The sequence below is a fragment of the Cornus florida genome, unplaced genomic scaffold (genome assembly GCF_030987335.1).
Source record: "Cornus florida cultivar Cherokee Brave unplaced genomic scaffold, ASM3098733v1 CherokeeBrave_3.0.0_Hap2_Chr06, whole genome shotgun sequence".
Lineage (NCBI taxonomy): Eukaryota > Viridiplantae > Streptophyta > Magnoliopsida > Cornales > Cornaceae > Cornus > Cornus florida.
In genome coordinates, this window is record NW_026775576.1 from 68,624,486 (window position 1) to 68,648,310 (window position 23,825).

The 23,825-nt window shown below is 35.3% G+C and overlaps 1 protein-coding gene across 1 annotated transcript; it reads left to right on the forward strand.

Annotated features, from left to right (window-relative positions):
* Positions 1-16,198: 16,198 nt before the first annotated feature.
* Positions 16,199-17,097, forward strand: LOC132314275 (uncharacterized). Its single transcript, XM_059813153.1, has 2 exons — positions 16,199-16,795; positions 16,900-17,097. Exons 1-2 carry the CDS (start codon positions 16,199-16,201, stop codon positions 17,095-17,097), a joined length of 795 nt encoding a protein of 264 aa, XP_059669136.1.
* The last annotated feature ends 6,728 nt before the right edge of the window (positions 17,098-23,825 follow it).

Below are 23,825 nucleotides of genomic sequence, written 5' to 3' on the forward strand. Positions count from 1 at the left end.
TTTGTGTGTTCCTTTTAGCTTTGAGGTTGCTGGTGTAGCGCGTTGTGAGGGATACTCGGAGATGTACTCTGTAGTTTTCCAGGTTTTGCTTTCTGTTTCGTTGGGCTGGATTTCGGGGACGAAATCCCTTTAAGGTGGGAAGGTTGTAATGACCCGGTCATTTTAATTCCTTTCTCTTTCCTCAGATTTTCACGGATATTTTTTTCCCGTTGATCTTTTTCCTTTCTGAGTTTAGTTTCATGTCGCTTAGTGTCATCTTGAGTGCTCTGGAGTGATTTCCAAGACTCTTTTCTGTGGATTGACACCTTCCTTTGAGGACCGAGTCGTTTCCACATTTTTCGTTTTTCAACACTATTCACTTTTCGTCCTTTTCCCTATTTTGTCTTTTTCCCGTTTGGCACTTTGTTTGCGTAACCACACTTCTTGTGTTTCGGAGTTGGTTTCTGACTTCACGTATCTTCATTCTCAATAATTTCTATGAGATAGGTATCTTTACTTTCGTGAGAAAGTACTCTAGTTGCTTCCGGTGTCCATAGGGGCATGGATGCATTGTTCTTTGTAAACATTTCCTTTTCTTGGGGTATTTTTCGTAAATATCTTTTGAAGATATTTTATTTCAGGGGTATCTAAGAAAATATCTTTTGGAAGATATTTTCATTCTGGGGCAATTTCACAGTTTTCACTTTTTGGAGGGGCCATTGTGCAATTAATGAAGGTTATTGCTCAATGCCTTGTTTTGAGCCTGGATCCTCGTACGGGATTCATTTTCACATTTCATCGAGTCATGGACTCTTAGAATTTCCTCCTGCACGATGTTTTCCAGTTTTAGGGTTTCTGGCCCTAATTTGTGCCAAATTTGTTTGGGGCATAACTCTCTGCTCGGGACTCGATATTTGACGCCGCTTCTTCCATTGTTCATATTTTATCATTTTGAATCTTTTTTGTTCATGGAGTTTTGCTGTTTGAGCGCGTCTGCTCAAATTTCACTTTTTCGGACCCGGCGGGGCCCGTTCGGGGCACTTTTTGAGTTTTTCTATAAATAGAGGGTTAGTAGATGAAAAATCAGATTTTTCTCTGTCTCTCCTCTCTTAAGGCTGGTCCAAGCTCGTCCCATGGCTGCCACCTTCTCTCTCCTCTTTTGAGCTTCTTACCTTCAATGAAAAGTTATCATGCCTTAGTGTTTTATGTTCGTGTTGGCGAGGCCTTCGATTCCAACCGATTGGAATCTCGTTTTGGCCATTTCTTGAGTTCAGGTTTAAAGTCAAGTTGTGTTTTTGATTGGGCTTCCTTGGGATTCATGTTCGTGGTGTTGTCCCTAACAAAACCTAGGAGTTTCGTCAGATTCGGAGCCGATTTATTTTGGTGGGGAATTTGAGATTTCATCTCAAATGGAGGTAGGGAATGTTTTAGGATTTTATATGTGTTGTATTGTGTGTTTTCCATATTTATACAACCTATATGCATGTCTTGTATCAAATCTAGGAAATTTGAAATATTTAATTCTTTGTATAAGATTTAATTTTCATGATGATGAGAAATTTGGATTTGAATTGTGGCATGGTAGAAACTCTTGTTTTAATATGTTGGTTAACATATATTAAATTGGGATTAATTAAATAAGAATTGCTCTTTTTAATTAATAATTATCTTTTGTGAAAGATTAAAGTTTATGGCCGCACCTTGCATGAAATTGAGTTGTAATATGCTTTTAAATTAAGTCATGGCATGTTCTTTAACATACTTTAATTTGAGAGCATTTGGTTGAGTTTGGAAATCTAGAGACTTTAATTAAGAGAATTAATTAAAATCTATTTTTGTGGTTTCATGGGCCTAATTAAGCTTTTGTGTGAATATATGTAATGACCATGATATATTTTTTTGTCATATATTAAATTGAGGCCATTTGGAAATGATTTGAAATTTCGAGAGTTTAATTATTTTGATGTAATTAAATTCTATCTTTTTTATCCATGGATCTAATCATGTTTTAAAAGTTGTTTCTATTTTAAAAGCATGGATTTAGACTTGTGATGTATTCACTTGATTTTGTTATATGCATTGAAGAGCATTGTTGTTAAATTTATATTTATAAGAGTATGTTTCTAATATGAATATATTGTTGGCTTGTGATTTCATAGCATTATGGATATGAAATGCTTATTATGCACTATTGGGAGTTAAATTGCTAACTTGTTACTATGTAGTAGTAATATGTATAAGTTGTGAACTTATTTGGCTTATTTTGGAATCTTGGGACATTGTTGAGTTGAGATGGCTAGGGTTTGGCTCTAGTACAGGGATGTGAGTCGTCTAAGTCATTGAGATATTGTGCACTTAGGGTGGTCTTCCCTGCGGGTTAGTGCCCGGAATAACTATTGAGGTCTCGGTAGAATTCCGAGCGTGATGTCCAAGTCTTCCACTATTTGTTTTCGCATTCAATTCCAAGTTGATAATCATGTTTACCTTGTTGACTTGTGGTTTTGGCTATTGGCGATTTTGATGTTGTTAAGTACATCCATACTAAATTATTATATTTAGTTGGTTTCACACTTTTAGATTTCTAGTTGATAACCTAGAGAATCTATGTCTTGATGTATGGTATTAGATATTCTAATTATGCTAAATTATTATATTTAGTTGATGTTACATTTTAGACTTCAAGTTGATAACCTTGAGAATCTATATATTGTTTTGTGTAAGCATGCTCCTATGTTGTTGCTTTGTGTAAGCATGCTCCTATGTTGTTGTTTTGTGTAAGGATGACCCTATGTTGCTAAAATTGCATGAATGAGGTGATTGATGCTAGAAATGATCTTAGGTAGCTAGGATGTTCCTTGACTCTCACCTTTGACATAAAAGTTAGGTGGAATGAACCACAATAAATAAATCATGCAAAATTGTAAAACGTAGGTTGATGCATGCTCATTTCCTACGAGTAGCTTTAAGTTGCTCACCCCAAAGTTACTGGGGTATATTTTTAGGATCAGGAATCAAGGTTGAGATTTCCATTATGCTTAGATGGGTTGTGGACTTAAAATTTTCCATTTTAGTGAAGGTTGGCTTGAAATGCTATTTGTAACCTTATTTGTCAAATGTGCATATTTGATGCTAAACTTGTAATGTGTGCCTAAGCACACTTTTTGATTCTCATTTTGTGTATATGACATGAGGCTAAGGGCCAAACTTCTGTTGGAATCATATTTATATCATGGATGTTAATTTTTGTCTTAATGAGAATATATGAAAAATCATGCGTTTTAGTATGCTATTTTGCACCGGGGTGTGCATTATGTATGAAACTCATCCATTAGCATTCATTCATCATGTATGAAGTGCAGCCAAGGGCCAAACGGCATTTTGAAACAATCTCATGATTTTAAATTCCAAGTTTTAGTTCCAAACTTCGTTTTTGGCATTTTGGCCGTTGGGGAGTCATATTTTGTATCTGCCATATTTTTGAGCCATGGACCATTGTAGCACATCTTATTAGGTAAGTTACATTTGCATGCATAGTCATTTCCGGGCAAAGCTTCTTCTTTGGTGAAATGAGCCTCATACGGACTCATTTTACACTTTTGTTGCATAATCTGACCTAAGGGTATTTTGGGAATTTTATTTGGGAAATAAATTCTGTTCTTTATATGGTCACTTAGAAAATATGATTTTAGGGAGGGGTTTTTTCTTTGTGTTTTTCCTGAAAATGTCGTTTTGGCATCGGAAACCATTTCCGAAGTTCAGCTTCTGTTTTTCTATTTAGCAGCTTTTTCGACCCTCTGGACCAGATTTCTTGGGAGGGCATTTTGGGAATTTCACAGTGAGTATTTTTTGATTTCTCACATGAGTCACCTAGAAAACTAAATTATGAGGGGGGTTTCTTCTTTGTATTTTTCCAGAAAATGTCATCTAGGCCCTCAAATTTCAATTTTTTCTGAAAAAACCTGTTGCTAGGGTTTCTTGCTGCCCATTCTGCCTCATTTACATCTAAACGGTTAGATGGGGTTTCGTAACCGGTTAGATGAGTGTGGGCAGTGTTTTGGTCGAGTTTTTTTGGCCTTCTAACCGGTTAGATAGGTCATCTAATCGGTTAGATGTTCTTGGATTGGTACTTTTTGACCGTTTTGCCCTTGTTTTTTCCGTTAGCCATAGCTTCTTCATCTGGACTCCGAATCAAGTGATTCTTGAGTCTAAATTCATTAATTTTTCGTTGTCTTTCCAATGGTGTGCTTGGTGGCACCCACTTTTAAGCCGAAAATGATGTTTTTTCCCCTAGGTGCATTCTTTTCTGTTTTTGAAACGTTGTTTCCGCATTTGTTTCTTTTGGGTTCCGTGACCTCATTGAGTGTCACATTGGTGTCTTAGAGTCATGTTGTATCTCTAGAGACCATTGTTTTATCTTTTGCTTCTGCATTTCGGATCCATTATCCGGTCATCTTTCGGTTCATCACTGACGCACCGAGTTGAAAAACTTGGGCCGTCACACTTCCTTTTTCATATGCCTCGCTTAATCTACATACCAGACTACATTGATTCCCTAGAGGTTCATGTTTCTCATTTGAATGTTAATGATGATTTGACTTCCCAGGAGAAAAGGTTGAGAGGTTTTGATAGAAAAAACTCTAAAGACCGCTCCAGAAGAAAGTGAAGAGGAAAAAATCATATCTATAAGGCCATTGAACATAGAGGACTTCAACGAGGCAAAAAATCAAGTAAAATCTCTCTCTTAGCCATTTTATGGGATATATAAGTTCATAACTATAAGTTTCTTTTGTCACTATCAATGTCGCACAAGAAATTGATTGCTTTCTATTGATCATTTGAAAACTAAAACATAGAAACAGAAAAAAATAGCAACCTATAATGCAAGTCGATATTGATTAGCTAAAGTCATTTTTTATATGATTTACATAATTTGATACATTCCTTTATGATTATATAAACAAATTCATATAGGTTGCATCTTTGGGACTGCAGTAAAATATTGAATCACCATTCTACCACAATAGCAATTGTCAAATTTCAACGGTAGAAACTATCTTTGGGCATGATCAAAGTGTCCCCTAAGCTGTTTGATTGAGACCCTAGTCATAGTGAGAATGTCCTCATGATAGAATTTATTTATTTATATTTTTATTATTATTATTTTTTAATTGGCATCAACTAATTCTTGTAGTGGTCCAAATAATTAATTAATTTTTTTTTTTTCCTAGTTGGTACTCACACACACTTGTCTCTTCTGAGACTTGAACCCCTGACCTCCCTTTGGGAAATAAGAGGCTGATACCGCTTGGCCACTGGTCCGTTGGTGTCCAAGTAATTAATTATTAGCATATATATATATATACTACTTGCTTCTACAATATTCATATGATTATACAAACTGTTTTTGCTATAGAGATTAGTCCAACAAAATATAGTAACGCAGGCTAAACTTGCTTGTAAATTAAGATTGAAATATTTGGTACGCCCCAAATTGAAGATTTTATACTAAATTGCTAGAATTACCAATATGCTTAGTCCAATGCATCAAGGCAAGGATGGCTCAAAAAATTCAAAGACTTGTACATAAAAAGGAGAGGATTACTCTCAGCCTCCCAACCTTAGCCAAAATACATCTTTCAGACTCCATCCATGTGTAATTAAGCAAATGGTTTGAAGTCTCTATTGTGCAAACATTCTTTTGTTTCTTCTTCTTTTTTGACCACCACCATCCATACCTTTTTGAGATGGCCATAGAGAAATTCCCTCTCTCACCCATGTATAATGCTTACTTTGTTTGGTTTAATTTTGGCAACTTTACAACTTGCTTTACATTCTCTTACTTTAACTATTACATTTTGTAGGTCAAAGCTAGGATTGCGGTTCCCATTACTTTTTTTGTTGCTCTTATATTTTTTTGTATGGCTTATGATCAAGAAGTTGCATATATGGAAGAGAGAGACTAAAACAAAGCAAGAAGATATGAAGAATTTTTGTTTTATTTTGGTTAAGTAAAGAAATATGGTATGGATCATGTACTTCTTTCAAATTTGTATAAAACCATGATTTGGAATTGGTTATATATATATATGATGTTATTGGCTAGTTGTAAGTTATTTTGGTTATGATGCTATTTTTTATTTATAGGGTTTGCTTATGGGGTCCTTGCAAGGCTAGTAGTAGGGCAAAAAAAAGGCCTCATAGGGGCTGTACACTATTTTTAAAAAAACATTATATAACACATTCTACCACAGTTTTGCACCGTGGTAGAAAGACTTTTTTTCTACCATGGTGCAAAACCGTGGTAGAGTGCAGAACCGTGGTAGGAAATAGACTTTCTACCACAGTTGCTTCTACCACGGTTCAAAATCGTGGTAGAAAGTATTTTTCACCGTGGTAAAAAACTCTTTTTCTTGTAGTGATTGTTCATCATTCTATTGGTGTTTTCTTCATTTATGTTCTATTGCTACCGTTTGTTAAGCAGAATTGTTTTTCTACTTCAAAATTTCTATTTTGAATAAAAGGAGAAGAATATCACAATTTGTAGAGTGTTGGCTGATCTGTCAACGATCCTTCTAGCTATAAAGATCAAGAGTAAGCTTGAAGTCGAGAATCGTTGAACGGAAGAGTTACAAAGCCGAAGATGGTTAGTAATAGATTTTTGATAGAGTGACAAGGTGTGAGCCTAAGTCGAAGAAGTCCATTGTACTTTGTTTCATACATAGTGGATATTTTAACTCAAGACTGCATGATAATTTCCATTGTTTTTACGATGTTTGGATGATTTCTCCAACTAGGTTTCCTTGCTAAAAACCGGTATCTCTCTAACTCTTAAATTTTTAATTACTTTACTTGCACTTTAAGTTATTGCTTTGTGTGTGGTTAATTTACTTTATTTCGTAAATTTAATTTAAAGCAAAAATCAAATAAAATAGTAAGTTGAACCCATTCACCCTCTATAGGTTACTTATTCATATTATATTCTACAACTATTCTGCATTATGTAACTCACAATTTACAAGTTTTGGTTAGTTAAAGAGATTTGTTGTTTAAAACAAAAGTAGAGGGAGTATTTTACAACTTTTTAATAGTACATAAGAGTCTGAGTGCAATTTGACTTATTTTTAAAACTAATTGAAACTTATTTATAAAGTCTGATACTTTAAGTACTTAACTATCTTTGCAAAGCTTTTAAAATGTAGTAGGCTAAAGAAAATAATGAATTATTACTGTGATACGCAAAGATTTTAACATGATTCCATTTGTTCTGTCAATTCAAAATTCATTTCTAAGTGTTGGCTTTAGTGAAATTATCACTTTATTATTGGTGATTTTCTATTGATGAGTTTTTCTGTGTTTGAATTCTATGGCTTATTGTTATGCCTATGTTGTTCGTGTAGGTATATTTATGCATTTTGTTGAGAGTATTGTGAAGTGATATCAATGCATTATTCATTTTGTTATCAAAGATAGTGAAATTTTTGTTAACGTTATCTTTGAAATTCATATTGTATTATTAACATAAGTGTGTATTACATTGTAATAAATAAAATATAAAAAAATTCCATAATAATTTTATGAACCCAAATTAACTCATCTACCTCTTCAATGTCATTAAATTTAGCATTATGTACAGATTATTTGTCTGTCAATTCGAAAATTATTTCTTAAGCTAGTGTTGGCTTTAGCAAAAATATCACCTTACCATATAAGCAAGCATGCTACAATGCTTAACTCTGGACCTATATTGTTATAGTATTTCTCAATTTTATCATAGTGCTTTATTTGAGTTGGAGAAATCTTTAGTTAAAGTGGAAGTATGAAGAGATCCTTGTTCGAGGTGGAGCTATGTTAGAGCATGTGAAGATATAGTTTGATTACGTGTTGATTACGTGAATGATTTGGGAGGTTAAAGTTGCTGATTTACAAACTTGATTTTGGCTATTGCCAAAGTTGAATCCATTTAGTATGGGTTGAACCGATTTAAGTGTGGCATCAACTTTTGGCTTTGTCTATTGCCAAAGTTGAACCAGTTCAAATGGGGCTTAACCAATTCAACTTGGACAGTGACTTATTGGAAGTTGCAAAAAATAGTTTCCTAATCAGTTTTGAAAGCCAGAAGACTTAGGGAAAAGGCTGAAGATTTAGGAAAAAAAGTTGTACCTACTATTTTAGACGTGAAAACTGATATGGTAACTCCTTGTAGGCAAGTTGGGGAATACTTGTCTAACAAGGAATTGGCTGGTTTGAATACTCTATAAATAGAAATAGGTTTAGAGAGAGAAAATTATGGAGAGTTGAGATTCTGGGAAATAAAAGAGTGTGTAATCAAAATTTTGAAGTAAAGTTAGTTAGTTATTTTCCCGTGGACTAAGCAATTTGTTAAATCACATAAATCTCATTTTACTTGTGTTTTTTTACCCGTTATATTTGCCAATTATGTGTGAAACCCTAACAACTAGTATCAGAGCCATGTCGACAACTATTGCAGATGGAATGTATGTGGTCGAGAAGTTTGATGGAAAAAAGAACTTCAGTCTTTAGTAAGTTCAGATGTGGGATTTACTAATTCAGATGGAAGATGCAGATTGGGCGAAGATTAACTTAAAGGCAATGAGTGCGTGATTGATGTTGGCGGTTGATATTGTGTACGATATGATAAAAGAAGATTCAGTAGCAGACAAATGGAAGAAGTTGGAGAATCTATATATGGGAATCCGTTAGTTCTAAAGCAAGGTTGTATTCCTTCAAGAGAAAAGATGGGGTAAGCCTACAAGAATATGTTAATGAGTTCAACAAAATTATTTATGATTTGTTTAATATTGATGTCAAGTTAAGTGATAAGGATAAATCAATTATTTTGTTACGTCGGTACACTCTACTCATAAGAATTTATTCAACTTTTCTTTATAGGAGAGATCTCAGTGGAACAAGTTAAGAGTGCTTTGTTCTCTAATGAAAAGTTGAATTATAAAGAGAGTCGTGATGCTCAAGCTCAAGTTCTTATTGCTCAAGATAAAAAGAGATTTGGAGATTCAAGAAACCTTATGCCATTGTCATAGAAAAGATAGTACTAAGTATGGAAGAAAGTGGCATATTCAGTGGTTTTTGTGATACCCCTCGATTCTAGAGCCACGGGTGATCAAGTCCGAGCACAGATCCGAGGGATATCAGACAATCAATATATAAACAAGCAGGAATAAAAAACTGAATTAAGAATAAATTAATAATACGCTGAAAGAAATCTAAAATAAAAATCCTTAAACTTTAAATAATAAATTTATATCATTTAAATCCTTCAAATCCGTACAACTCGGGAATCCATCTAGTGGAACCCTAATAATCCCAGACGATAAATAAATTTATAGAATTAAAACCAAAACTAAAATAAGAAAGAACATCCTATGTAGTCGGAAGAGTGAGTAACAGTTTCTGCTCAGCACGATCAAGTCTACGACTGTAACTGTCGAACACCTGAAAATAAAAGTGGGTCAGGCCCACGAACAAGTTCTATCCTACTTCAATCCAAACAGAGACTCGATACGCATGTACATCCTAACCAATTCAACAATAACTAATAGTCCGTAGATATATATATATATATATATATATATATATATATATATATAATCATACTACAGGACTCTCACTGGACTACAGGTCCGTCTCAACCTAACTAGTAGGCACCATGCAAAACGCACCTGAGGTGGGCATGACTACCTAGACCTAATAGGGTACACATCTAACCATCATAGCCAGCTATGCATCCCAATGCATATACGCTCCCTAGCCAACGACTCTGAGACTCAGGCTTATATCGTGGCACCATAAAAATATATTTAAATTCCATCAAAATCCATAGTAGTGCCGCTCAACTAGTTGTTGCCATGACACTACAAATCCATAGGATTTAACTTTTAGTTAATCCATTCCTTAATCCAAAATAGGTAGGACTTAGCGTTCTTTTTGAGCTAATCCCCCTAGTATGTCACTGTCCCATACCGGTGCATACAAACCATCTATCCAGTGTTGATAATAAAAATGACAGTAACATTTTAATACCAACATATCCAAAATAAGTATAACAAGAATGTATAAACAACATGCTTGTTCAATACTACCAGTATGTAATTCTCTACAAATTTAAAACGCAGAGATATAAATACAACCATTCTGTAACCCACAATAAGCATAAATAGAAATATAGACTAACATGCTTACTCCAGTAACTGATAACTCTTATCATGAGATATATCAATCAATTCCATATTGAATAACTAACAAATAGATAAGCTGTCATGCTTATATCGAATTACCAATACAGAATTCTCCAACACCTGAGATTACACAAAATCCGTTTCCCCCGTTCCTTATTTCATGACAAGTATAATATTAATTATATTAATTACCATGCTTATCCACTATCAATAATATCATATTAATTAAAACTTCCACTCACAGAGAATAAATAAATTAAGGTTTAATAATTTAAAATTCCTCGGCACTGAAGTAAAACAATTTCCGTCGAAACTTACCAGTGTTCAAGCTATAAACTCCTACTGGTTTATTAAGCATTAATCCACTCTCTCGAGTGTTAACTAGACTTAGAACATCTCAAAACACCCAAGTATAACTTCCTACAGAATCCTAAAATCCGAGTTCCACAGCCCAAACAGTCACCCAAAAACTCAGAAAACTGAATAACTGAAAAGAGACTGCTCCAAACAAGTTGGAGCCGCCTCCAACCTAGATGGAGCCAGCTCTAAACCACTTTGAGCCGCCTCCATCTCACTTTGAGCAGGCTCAAAGTCACTTTGAGCCGCCTCTAAGTCCCTTTGAGCCTCCTCTAACTTCCTCCCCTCCTCTCTGCTTCTTCTCTTCGACTACGTCTTCTCTGGTGACGTCTAGTTTGTCTGTCCTCCTAACCTAAGGTTCAAAAAGGTCTGAACTAAACTCTAAGGTGTTCCAGAGACCATTAACCTCTTTGTCTAGTGACCAACGATGATTTAAACTTGAATTATACATTAAGGATTCAACACAGACAATTTACAGTTTGTAAACGCTTATTGTTTGAACAATTCAAACACTATAATCCAGATTACTTCTAGTAGTTTACAATAGGTTCCAGACTAATTAAACGCTTAAAACACCAATTGACATGAATTTAAAACAGCAGTTATGCAAAAAGGAAATTTAAACCAATAATACACATCCTGCGACCAAGTTCAGTTTAAAAATTCAGACATGCATACTAGTTGAATTTTAAACTTTATATGATCCTGGAATTGTATTAGAGATGCAAAGAACACGAGTCTAAGGAATAGAGATAGGATTAGAACTTGCCTTTGAGGTTTGGGTTCAAAACCTCTGCGTCGTCTTCCTAAATTCTCCGGTGACTCCTACTGTCCTCAACTCCTCTGTTTCCTCCTTGGTTCAACACACGAACAAACACTTCTTTACCAAACCCTAGGTTTCCTCTTTGTTTTCCTCTTAAACCTCTCTCTGTTTTGCTCTGCCTCTAGTACGTGTATAGGGTTCTCAAACCCTTGGCAGATTATATACGTATATATATAGGCTTATAAAACTCAACCCTAATTCCAATTGTAATACAAGAATGAAACCGATAAAATAATTAATTCTATACTAAGTCGGCTATATAAAAACGTGACTACCCAGAAACAAAACCCTAAATAAATAATTGAAACAAATAAAACTAATTTCATTAAACAACCAATTAATCAACCAATTAAATTAAACCAAATAAACAATCAATTTAAATAAAGTTAAATCACAATTTAAATAATTACAGCAGAATAAATCCACTAATAAACCAAACCAAATAAACCATTTCAATTAAACACTTAATTAATTAAGCAACAAAACACATAAGTCACACAATTAAATAAAAATGCAATAAAAACAAAATTAAATTCCCATTTTATCGTTTTGAAAACTAGGGGTATTACAGTTTTGTCCAGAACGAAACGAGAATGAATCCCATGTTGTTGTTGTGTCTAAAGTTACCAAAGAAAAGAGTGATAATGATGAAGCATTATTAATCATTGATAGTGAGGGAGAAACTAAGGAATAGATACTTGACTCTGCTTGTTCCTTTCATGTATATCCTCATAAAGAATGGTTTGCTACCTAAAAACCTGTAGATGGCAAGGTATTTAAGAGGAATAATGTTTCTTATGATGTTATGGGAATTGGAACAATTAAAATCAAGACAATGAATAGTTTGGTAGGAACTTTAACGAATGTATGTCATATTCCATGTGTTAGAAGGAATATGATCTCTGTGGGAGCATTTGATTCCAAGGGTTGCTTGTGTGAAGTAAAGAGTGGTTTGAAGAAGATTAGAAGAGGGCGTGTCATCCTTTTGGTAAGGAAAGTCAACAATCTCTATATTTTATTGGAAAATACTATGCTAAGTAAAACAATTATAAAGACGGAATAGAAGCCTTCGAGATTTACTAGAATGAAGAATCAAGAACAGCAAATGACAGAAAAAGTCTTGACAATTGCAAGAGCACCAGCCCTTATCCCAAAAGCAAGAATAGTTTAATTGGTGATGTGAAAGTAGATTCCAAGTTTAATTATCTGAATTTAGAATTTGCTAAGAATAGATGAATAAGGTGGTGCGGTGAAGAATAACAAGAAAGAGAATAATAAAATTTGAGAAAATGTGGAGATTGTTAGAGTGTTTCTCAATTTTGTCATAGTGCTTTATTTGAAGTGGAGAAATCTTTAGTTAAGGTGGAGTTATGAAGAGATTCTTATCCGAAGTGGAGTTATGTTGTAGTATATGAAGACATAGTCTGATCACGTGTTGATTACGTGAATGATTTGGGAGGTTGAAGTTACTGATTTACATACTTGATTTTTTTTTTTTTCTTTTTTTTTTTTTTTCCCTGATTGTACATACTTGATTTGGCTAGTGCCAAAGTTGAACCAATTAAGTGGGGGTTGAACCGGTTCAATTGTGGCGTTAACTTTTAACTTTGGCTACTGCTAAAGTTGAATTAGTTCAACTTTAGCAGTGAAAACTTGGGAAAAAAGCTGAAGATTTGGGGAAGAAGTTTATCTGCTATTTTAGAGTTGGAGACTGATACGATAACTTCTTGTAGGCAAGTTGGGAAAAACTTGTCCAACAAGGAATATGGTTTTGAAGACTATAAATAAAGAAATGATTAGAGAGAGAAAATTGTAGAGAGAAAAAAAAAAAAAAAAAACGAATTCATATTGTGAGAAAGAAAAGAATGTGTACTCAAGTTTTTGAAGTAAAGTTAGTCGTTCTTCACCCGTGGACCATGCAATTTACCAAACCACATAAAATCTTGTTTTACTTATGTGCATGTGTTTTTTATATGTTATATTTGCCAATTGTATGTGAAACCTAACACATATATGGTTTGTAGCTACTATGAATTAACTATAATGTGGCTTGAGACATGCTTGTCTAAAAAATATATATATATAAATCTATTAAATATTTGAAAAAGAAAAAAGCACATAATAAAGGTTTTAACATGCTCAATAAAATTTCAAATTAAAAGGGAGATGCATTGTTCAATTAAACTGACTGGCCAATGCTCTAAGTAGTATAAAGGTAAAATTTCGAGTCTCCTAGTGGATAGTTTATGAGAATGTTTGGGAGTATTTTACATAACCAAAAAAAAAAAGTAGTGAATTAATTTTTATTCCATAGAAGGCACCTTGATATACATTTTTAAGACAAAAACTCATGTCGTGCTGTGTGGGTTGTTGTCTTCCTGGTGAATGTAATTGTCATATAAAATTAGTGCTTCAAGTCTAATAGAATGTGAGATATCAAATTGTGAATTTGTTCGACACTTAATTGTGTGTGTGTGTGTGTGTATATATATATATATATTGGGAACCTACTTTATTAAAATTTGGATGCTGAAGAACAGCAACAGACGAGCTGATACATTTTTCAGGAGAGTTTAGTTTGAAGAGAACCATTTTTGGAAAATTGTAACACATTTTTGCTCGCGATAAGTAGAATAGATATTTATCAACAGTATCAAGAACTCTCTTTCCCAAAAATTAGTGGATTCAAAGTTAGTCATGGTTTCCTAGTCATATAATTTTAAAATACTTTCCGTAACATGTCAAGAGTCTCAAGACTCTTCTGCCAAAAAAAAAAAGTCAAGACTTCACATAAAATTCGATTATTGTCAGTGATATTGAAAGTAAATCTAGCATTTGGTTAAATAAATAGTTTATTTATCAAGAATTTAAGTAATGAATTGAGTTATCAAATATATAACACTTAATTTGACAAAAAAATTGATTTAATTTCATTGAATAAAATCTACAAACAATCCATCTAGACCAGCCCGTTGACTTACTCATATCTAAAGAGAAAAGATTCACAATTTCTTTTTCTTTTATTCAAAGAAACTCAGAGAGATGAAAATTAACGTGAGAACCAACTTCAAGAAATGTTTTGAGGGCAGAAACCAAATCGGGCTCTGGATAGAAGACAACAATTGATGATCTGGTCGACGAAGTGGTCCAATGTCCCTTCTTTCAAGTCAAATATGACCATATATACTACGATCATCTGTGAAGTATTATGGAATTCAGTTCACATTGACAAGGTAAAACACAAATGGCATGGTTATCGCCCAGAAACAGTGTCATGTTCCCTTACACTAACCCAATCATGTACCTCATTTAGACCTAGAACTAACTTGAAATCTAAAAATTTGTTAGTCCACCTCTGACAACGGACAGATTCTTAAATGATTCTAAATCAGTGACACTTGAATCCAGTCAAATCAAGACTCTTCAATTAAAAAAATAAATTCCGGAAATTATATTAATATATTACAAAGAAATTAAAACATCAATTTTAATTTGACGAGACCACGATGGGCATGCGAGTATAATATGTCCCCGCTTAATAACAGCATATATTACAGAACCATCTAATAATCCTCATTATTATTTTGGCTTGTGTGTAAAACTTGTCCGGACTTAATAAATGTTTATTAAAATTTAAAACCGTCGTTGCACCACACGTCTATTCTCAGGGACGGAGCCATATATGATTTAATTTCAGGGGGGACAAAGTAATTTTTTACAACATATATTTATATGTATACAAAAATTATATCGGTGTGTTAGAAAGAAAAAACCTGTTTAGGGGGCACATGCCCGGGGCCCAAGCTGGCTCCGGCCTGCCTATTCTCATTCTCCACATGAATTTTCATTTGCCACATGATTCGGTTTCCTGTTTATAGAGTGATTAACATGAATATAATATCAATGTTTTTTAATCATACTTTTCAAGTGAGAAGAACTGATTTATGTATCCTTTAACTTAATAACGTTCAATTTTTTCACTATATCAAATTGAATAAATTTATCACTAAAAAAAATAAGTTTTTTTTGGATGGTTTATGCTATTTCTATTTTTAGATGGGATATTGGAAGAAATTACGTAACAACGTGTGCGTGTGATAGAGGTACGAGTATATCAATTTAGACAGATTTAGTAAGAGAAGTTAGATCAGTATACTTTATATACTCACTTCTTCATATTTTGAATCCCATACTAATTTAATTCTACTTTCTCTAAACCTATTTAATAAATGAGTATTACAATGTTATTTATTTTATTTGGTGTGTTACACTTCACCCTCATTTTTATTATCACTTGTATGATGGCGTATCATTTTGTAAAATGGAAAAAATAAATAAATCTACCAATATATATTTGTTAGAATATGATAGAATACATAGTGTACAGCTCATATATGATAGCCTCACCTATGGCATTGCCTCACCGTTTTAAACTTGGACACCACATATACACTATAGCATATTTGGACAACAGACATACATTCCTGTTCATCACATATGGCATACAAGTTTGAAACTTAGCCCTGTCATGTAATGGGAGTAACATGCTCACTTTGCTAGGTGTGGGACTTATATGACATTTTGGGATAGTATATAGGGGATTAAAGGCAGGAACTTCTAGACCTTGAAGATTCCTCACTCATGCTCCTGGAGCTGGAGGAAAATTTTACAACTGAGACACCATGCAAGGCATTTTATCAAGCACCTTATTGGCAATGGGATTGATACTTCCTTTTGGTTCGACAATTGGTCTGCTGGAGGGCCTCTGTGTTTAAGATTCTCATCAACCATTCTATCACTCTTGGGAATTGATAAGAATACAAGTATGGCAAACTTCATTGTCAACAATGGCTGGAATTTCCCACCTGCTCTCCTCTTTGCTATTTCAGAGCTAAACTCAATCCAACAACCAGTGCCTCTCAGAAAGGACAAGTTGATTTGGACTGTTTCTCCCTCTGGTTCTTTTAGCTTGAAGCACACAATTTCCCACATCATGGATCATGATACTTTAGTTCCATGGTACAACCTGGTGTGGCACACAGTTTCTATCCCAAGAATGAAATTTAACATGTGGCTAGCAATTCAAAGCAGACTCCCCACACTTGACTCTCGAGCTATGGTTCACCATGGTAATACCTGTGTCCTTTGTGGAATTGAAAATGAATCACATTCCCATCTCTTCTTCAGATGTGACTTCTCAGCCCCTCTTTGGAAGTTTATCCAAGCTAGATGCAGATTCTACAATTATTTTCTCACATGGGAAGACCTGATTCTATGGATTAGTAGCCAATGGAAGTCAAATTCTTCGATAAGCATCCTCAGGAAAATCCCCCTGTCAGCCCTAGTATATCACACATGGAAGGAAAGGAACAACCGTATCTTCAGAGGGAATCCATCAACTCAGAACAGGGTTCTAACAAAGGTCTGCAACTCAATCACATCCTTGCTTCGCCTGGGTTGTCTAAAGGATTGCATGGCCTCTAGATCGATTCTGAGCAGCTGGAATCTTTCTCGTTCTTGTTGTAGACCTCCTCCTTGTCCACCAGACTAAGAGGTGGAGGGTCTCTCCTCCATTGCCGCAGGCTTCGCTTACCGGAATTGGTTTCAGTTCTCCAAGTATCGATTTCATTGCTACTTGTAGATCTTTTTGTTCTTGGGCTGGGCCTCTGCTCTAGGTTGCTCTGGTTGAGGGCTGGGTTGCCTTTGGGCTTGTATTTCTTGTGAAAGGCTGTCTTTGGCCAAAGGCCTTCTTTGTATTCTTCACTCTATATTTATACAATTTGCTTTAATTTTCAAAAAAAAAAAAAAATTTTAAAAAGTTGACCTAAAAACGGAATAGGAGTGATTCCTTGAATTTTCTATAATTAATGGACTTTTTAGCAGTTTTTTTACTCTAGGGTTATATATTACTTTGGAATGGTATGGGGAGTTTTATGATTTTAATCCAATAAAATTGTTAACATGCTTAATAAAATTTCAAATTAAAGAATGTGACCGTCATTTTTTGAGAGGGTATAAATGGTATAACAGTGAAGTAGTGAGGTTTCGAGTCCATAGTAGACAATTGAGGGAAGGAAAAAGAAAAAAATTATTGGTTAATCTTCATTTGATAAAAGTCACCTTTGAAGTAGTGGGTATCATTATCCTCTAGAAACACAAATGTGAATACATAATATGGATACGACACGATATAGGTACGGCGATACGACAAATCTCAAAAAAATAAGATACGGGTACAGTGGGATAAGGCAATAAAATAGTCATAAATTTAATTTTTATGTATACATAAAAATTAATTTTTGATCAATTTTTTTAAAATATTATGAATCTAATTACAATCATTAACATAGTATATAAGTTTGTTTCATAACACATAAAACAAGCATCCCTAGTTATCACTTAATAAAATTTGATTTTTTTTATTTTTTATTTTATTTTATTTTATTATTATTATTTTTTTAACAATTATACTATGTTATTATTGTTGAAAAAGTTGCATTTTAATGTTCAAACTTGTTAAAAATGTGTTATGAAGTATCCGAGAAATGTCGGATACGCAATCGATATACCTAAGAAGTATCCGAGAAGTATCAGATATGTGTTAGAAATTAAAAAAATGTATTTTAAAATTATGGATACATTTAAGAAGTATTAAACACGTATCCGCGAGTATCCGTGAAATATCGATATTTGACACGTATCCGATTTAGGTACATTGCTCTCCTAGAAGTATCCGTGCTTCTTAGATTATACTTAAAGTTAGCATGTTCTCTCTTACTCCTCATCGACTTTTTATTTTTTAAAATTTATTTACACCTAACCCCTATTTTGGGAAGGAGGATTTGTACGTACCAACTGGGTTATTGTCCATTTGGTGGTTGTGACTTGTTGGTGAAAGTAATCGTAGTATAAAATTATTGGGTTTTGTGGCTCGAATTCGGTGTGCAATTATTGTTCTGGCAGAAGTGAACATGTTAAAGTTATTTAGGATCAGATCAACTTTTTCTTAAACCAATTGGACATGCAACCCCAATTGAACCATTTTAAGAAAAGTTGAACCAGTTGAATGTGGAAGCTACAAGACTGCCATTTTAGAGTTTAAAACTGATATGGTAATTCCTTATAGACAAATTAGGGAATATTTATCGAACAGAGAATTGGGTTTGAAAACTCTAAAAATAAATATGGGATTGGGTTGAGTGATAGAAAGAGAGAAAATATGTAAGGGTTTTAAGGGTGTGTTGTGAGGAGAGGGGAGAGTATATTTAATTCCTGATTGTATATATGTATCCTCAAAAGATATGATGTGTGAGTGGCTGGGGTTTTGATATCTATTTGTATATTCTCTTCCTTAATTCATAATAGTGAAAATCTTTATATCCATGGACGTAACCATGTAGTTAGGTGAACCATGTAAAATATTATGTTGTCAGTGGATGTATATGATTATTATCTCCACATATGCTTGTGTTGATGTGATGTAATGATGCTTCCACTATGTGTGATAAAGAAGGAATTTAACTCTCAACAATAATTAACCATGGGAGGGAGTTAATTATCCCCAATAACTAGTATCAAAGCCGAGTGTGGGTCAAACATGTGGTTTTGTCCTAATGATCAGACCAAGAGATTGATGTGAAGTTTTTCAGAGCAGAAGGTTAATTATGAGGTGCTATAGAGATTCAATCAAAGTTAATGATGACACCAGGTATGGTGATGGTGTGAAGCCCATAAGGAAAAAAGTTTTGGGGACAAGTTAAAGAGAGGGTGCTAGTTCTCAAGATGGGCAAGTATGTTGATAAGGAATCAAGGGGTTGTCTTTAAGCCTGATAAAGATAAATGAAGAGTGAAGAAGAAAAGTTTGTTGCGCTTTGAGCCAGAAAAACAATTAATGAAGATAAGTTGATTGATTAATGGGTTTCCATGCATGTGTCTGTTGACACCCATTTTGGTATTTGGATTGCCAACCCACCTTCGGCCCAGTCATGAAAACCAAATGCCTGTGGCACCCATTTTGGTAATTGGGTTCTAGCCCTAATTGGATTTGATGAGCAGTGAAGTATTGGGCCGAGAGAATATAATGGGCTGAAACATGTGAAAATGAGGTTGGGCTAGGAGGTATGTTGGTAAGCAAATGATTTGGTTTTCGGCTGGGATGGTGCAATGCAGTTAAGATGTTGGGCTTTACATATCACATTGATGGTGGTTGGTTGAATGACGTGGCAAAATTACAGAAGATGGTAAAGTTATATGCAAAGGCACTGCAGATAGGATAGGAAACATTTGAATTGCAAAAATATTAGATAAGAGTTATATATTTATCTTGTATTTAAATGAGGTTAAGAGTTAGTATTTAGTTAGGATTAGTTAGATTTGAATAATTCTTAGATGTATTAGAAAGTAACTAGGATGCTTGTACTTATGAATTAGTTTGTATTCTATCTATAAATAAAGAATGAGGCATGCTGTGAAAGTGGTCCTGCACCCTTAGAATCATTATATTTATTTGTTTTTGCTTTCTCAAGCCTTTCTAAGAATAACATTCTTGTTATTTCTTCTTTATCTCTATCTCTCTATCTCAATATCTCGGTATCTCTCTCTCTCTCTCTTCCTCTCTCCTCATTCTTTCCTTTTCTTTTCTTGCTATATCCATTATCTCCCCCTTTCTATTCTCTTGTTACGTTACTATAATTTGTTTACAGAAAGTCCTTTTAACTAAGGCATTTTTGAACCCAAAAGAGGAATTTTATTGTTCCCTTTTTTTTCCTCGCATCGTTTGAAAGTCAACCTTCTCAAAGGGACTGACGTTGACTATTTACAATCGAACCACCCAAGTGGTTCTGGCATGCCCAGCTTACATCAATTGGAGATCGGCTCTAGCCGGCCGATTTTAGGGTTAACATTTTTGGCATGCCCTGTGGGACCCCATCAGGTGAGCAAGTTATAGTAAAGATGCCTCCAAAGCTAAGAGGTTCGAAAGGCGTTAATACAGGAGATAATATTGACGAATAAAATCCACAGATCGGCGTAGGCAATGATGCCGACTCATCTATTCCATTCGACGTCCCTTTGAGTCGGGTACTGGAATCAATTATGCAAAAAATCGATGCCCAGCAAGCACAGATCAGCGAGGTAAGGTCTCAAATGGGAGAATCAAATCAGCTTTTGGTTGCTCAAATGCATGAAATGAGGTTGATGACAAGGGAGTTAAACCAAATGATGTACACTCAGTTGGAGAAAATGAGTCAGAAACTTGAAACCAATATATCGGCGAATCAAAGCCGACAAGATCAGGCTAAAGCGTCTCACGTCAATGAGTCCATATTTCAGCGTTTGACGGCACCATTGGTTCATATATCCCAAGGACCTCGAACAAGCACCATACTGCCAAATGCAGGATTGGTGTTACGATCAGCAACGTGCCGAATCATACATTTGGCATGCCAATGGGAAATCCGCCAATCTTATCAAATCCGTTGGTGGTGAATCCTGTGTCGGTGTTCCAGCCATTAATGAATGATCAGCTTGTGCAGCGTTCCAATGAGCAGCCGATTCCACCAGTGAGAAATCAACAAGAAGGTGTCGGCCATCTAAACCAAGGTAGGGTCAATCCTTTGATACCTCCAGCGGCTACTGGGGGGTAAGTGAATGCCGATCCACAAAGGGAGTGGGTTAATCCTTTCATTCTGCGGCACCCAAATGATCCTCCAGGAAGAAATGCAGGGATTGATAGGGCTCCGATTTTGGCTTTAATACAGGCCGAAGTAGCACAAGGTCGCAGACGTGCTCGGCCGGTATACAGAAAGCCCTATCCTGATCACGTTGATGCCCATGAGTTGCCTAAAAATTATTGGTATCCCAATTTTTCTATGTACAGTGGCGAAGAAAATTTCTCTACAGTACAACATATTGCAAGGTTCGCTGCATAATGTGGAGAAGCTGTTAAGGATGAGGTTATTCTCTAGCTCTCTTGCTGAGGCAGCTTTTGAATGGTACAACAACTTACCGGCTAATTCTATTTAGACTTGGGATGAGATGGAGGAACCGTTCCATACCCAATTCTACTGAATAGAGACAGAAGCTGCAGTGGCAAACATATCTCAATTATCTCAGTTGCCGAGTGAATCAGTTGAGACTTTTGTTGCCAGGTTCAGAAAGGTTAAACTCAAATGCTGAGTAAGTTTACCAGAACCAGAATACATCAAGTTGGCATTAAATGGTTTAGACATTGAACATCGCAAGAGGTTTGATGGGGTTGAGTTTCAAGATCTCTTTGATTTGGCAGACAGGGCTTCTCGGTATGAGGAAATATTAAAAGAAGAGAAAGAGAGGAAGAATTCTTCTAAGGGTACTTGGTACAAGGACCCTAATTATGAGGTATTCTTGGTAGAAGTTGGAGATGAATTAGAAGTTGACGTTGCAGAGGTTAATATCAAAAAGCCATACGTTTGTGAGGCGTTGGTTAAACCTAAACTGACCACGGGGGGCAATTCATCAACGTCAACATCGGCAGTAAGGAAAGGTCCTGCCGATACCTGGAAAAGTTATTCGTTCGACTTATCGAAAACAAATTAAATTTTTGATCACTTGATGGCCGATAAAATGATATCTTTACCTAAAGGGCATAGGATTCCATCGGTAAGTGACTTGAAGGGAAAATAGTATTGTAAGTATCATAACTCTTGGAACCATGCTACTAATGATTGTACTGTTCTACGAGGTGTATTGCAGAAAGCTACTGATGAAGGCACTTTAAAATTCCCGGAGAAAACTTCAGAGACCATGAAGGTGGATACTAATCCGTTTCCAACAATCGCATCTACAAATGTGATAAGCTTAGCCAAGCGAGAGAATCGGCAGGAGGCAGAGAAGATATCTAATGAGTTCCTTTCATCAACTACGACACCTGAAAAGATGGCAGAATTGCAGAAGTAATTAAGGGAGGCTCAATTAGCCTTGATTGATCATGGTTGTTGCCCAAATTGCAAAGGAAAGCAATAACCAAAGGAAGATGTGCTAATGGAGGTTCAACCAAAGAAGAAAGGAATTCTTGAGAGGCTTATTTTCCCATTGAAGCCTATGGAGGAGCCTCGGCAAGGTGATTCCAGCAACAACCATTTGAAAACAGGAAGGCCAACTCGGCAAGGTGATATATCTAGCCGATTTCATTCCCAAAATTGACATCCCAGTTTTAAGAGGCAGTCACCGGTTTAGTCAGAGATTTGGGTACAGAAATGAGCCAATTCATATAGAGTATGAACTGTGAAACCAAGGACAGACTCGATTGAAGATAGATGGACTTGAGTTATTTATCCAAAGTTCCCTAAAGCTCAACAATCTCAGAATGGGGGCCTCACTCATTCTCAGAAGCGTAGAGAACAAAGGAGAAGAGCTGAGGGAAAAAGGAAAGCAGAAGTAGTACAAGCAAAGGAAATCGGCATTCCAGATAAAAATGAAGAGGATGAGAAGCATCAGCCGACGTGGCCCAGACATAACAATGAATTCAAAATTCAGTTTGGCAGTTTTCTAGATGAGATGTCATGTAACATGGCATTTGTATTACCAGCAATGTTCCAGGCTCCATCGGCATCAAATGCAAATACTGAGGAGAATGAGAAGGAAACTCAGCCGATTCGGAATTTATCAATTCTTTCCTCAGAATCGGCAGAGAATGTGGTTTTTGAAAAACCTTTGTTAGCAATGACTCAACAACTTAAGCCTTTATATGTTAAGGTGTGGGTAGAAGGTCAACTTATTAATCGAGTCTTAGTAGACAATGGCTCGGTTCTAAATGTTATTCCAGCAAACACATTGAAGAAACTCGGCAAGAGTATGGAAGATATTATTCCTACTGATGTAGCAATTTGTTGTTTCAACGGAGGTTCTACCAGCACTAAAGGGATCCTTCCTTTAGAAGTAGAAGTTGGAGGTAGGATGTCTTTTGCGGCATTTTTTATTATTGAATCCACGACTTCCTATAATTTGTTATTAGGCCGTGATTGGATTTATCCAAATATGTGCATCCCATCATCATTACACCAGATGCTGATTTTTTGGGACGGAGATAAAGTAAAAATAGTAAATGCCGATGATAAGCCATTTGTGGCAAAAGTGCATTCGGCAGATGCTATTTTATATGACGAAGAATGTGTTCCTATCTGGTTTGTGGGAACAGGAGCCGATGGAAGACCAACCTCGGCAACCATGAGACGAAGTCTTGCCGATCGTGGAATCGGTGAGTTGCAGTAAGAGAATTCCAGGCCGAAGGTAGAACTCCCTCGGCTTACTACAACTAAAGAAGTTATTGATGGAAGCAAAACTTGAAAGGGAAGCCGCTCGGCAGCAAGCCTTTAGGGCCACTTGCATCAGGCTTTAAGCTAACATAGCTGAAAAATGGCTAGAAAAAGAAGCAATAATAGAGCCAGGAGCATCGGTTAATCTTACCAAGATTG

Excerpts from the sequence above, each read along its gene's own strand:
- LOC132314275 (XM_059813153.1), top strand. The coding sequence starts at position 16,199 with ATGGCAAACTTCATTGTCAACAATGGCTGGAATTTCCCACCTGCTCTC. Across the intron at positions 16,796-16,899 it reads AGAACAGGGTTCTAACAAAG|ACCTCCTCCTTGTCCACCAG; the intron begins GTCTGCAACTCA and ends TTCTTGTTGTAG.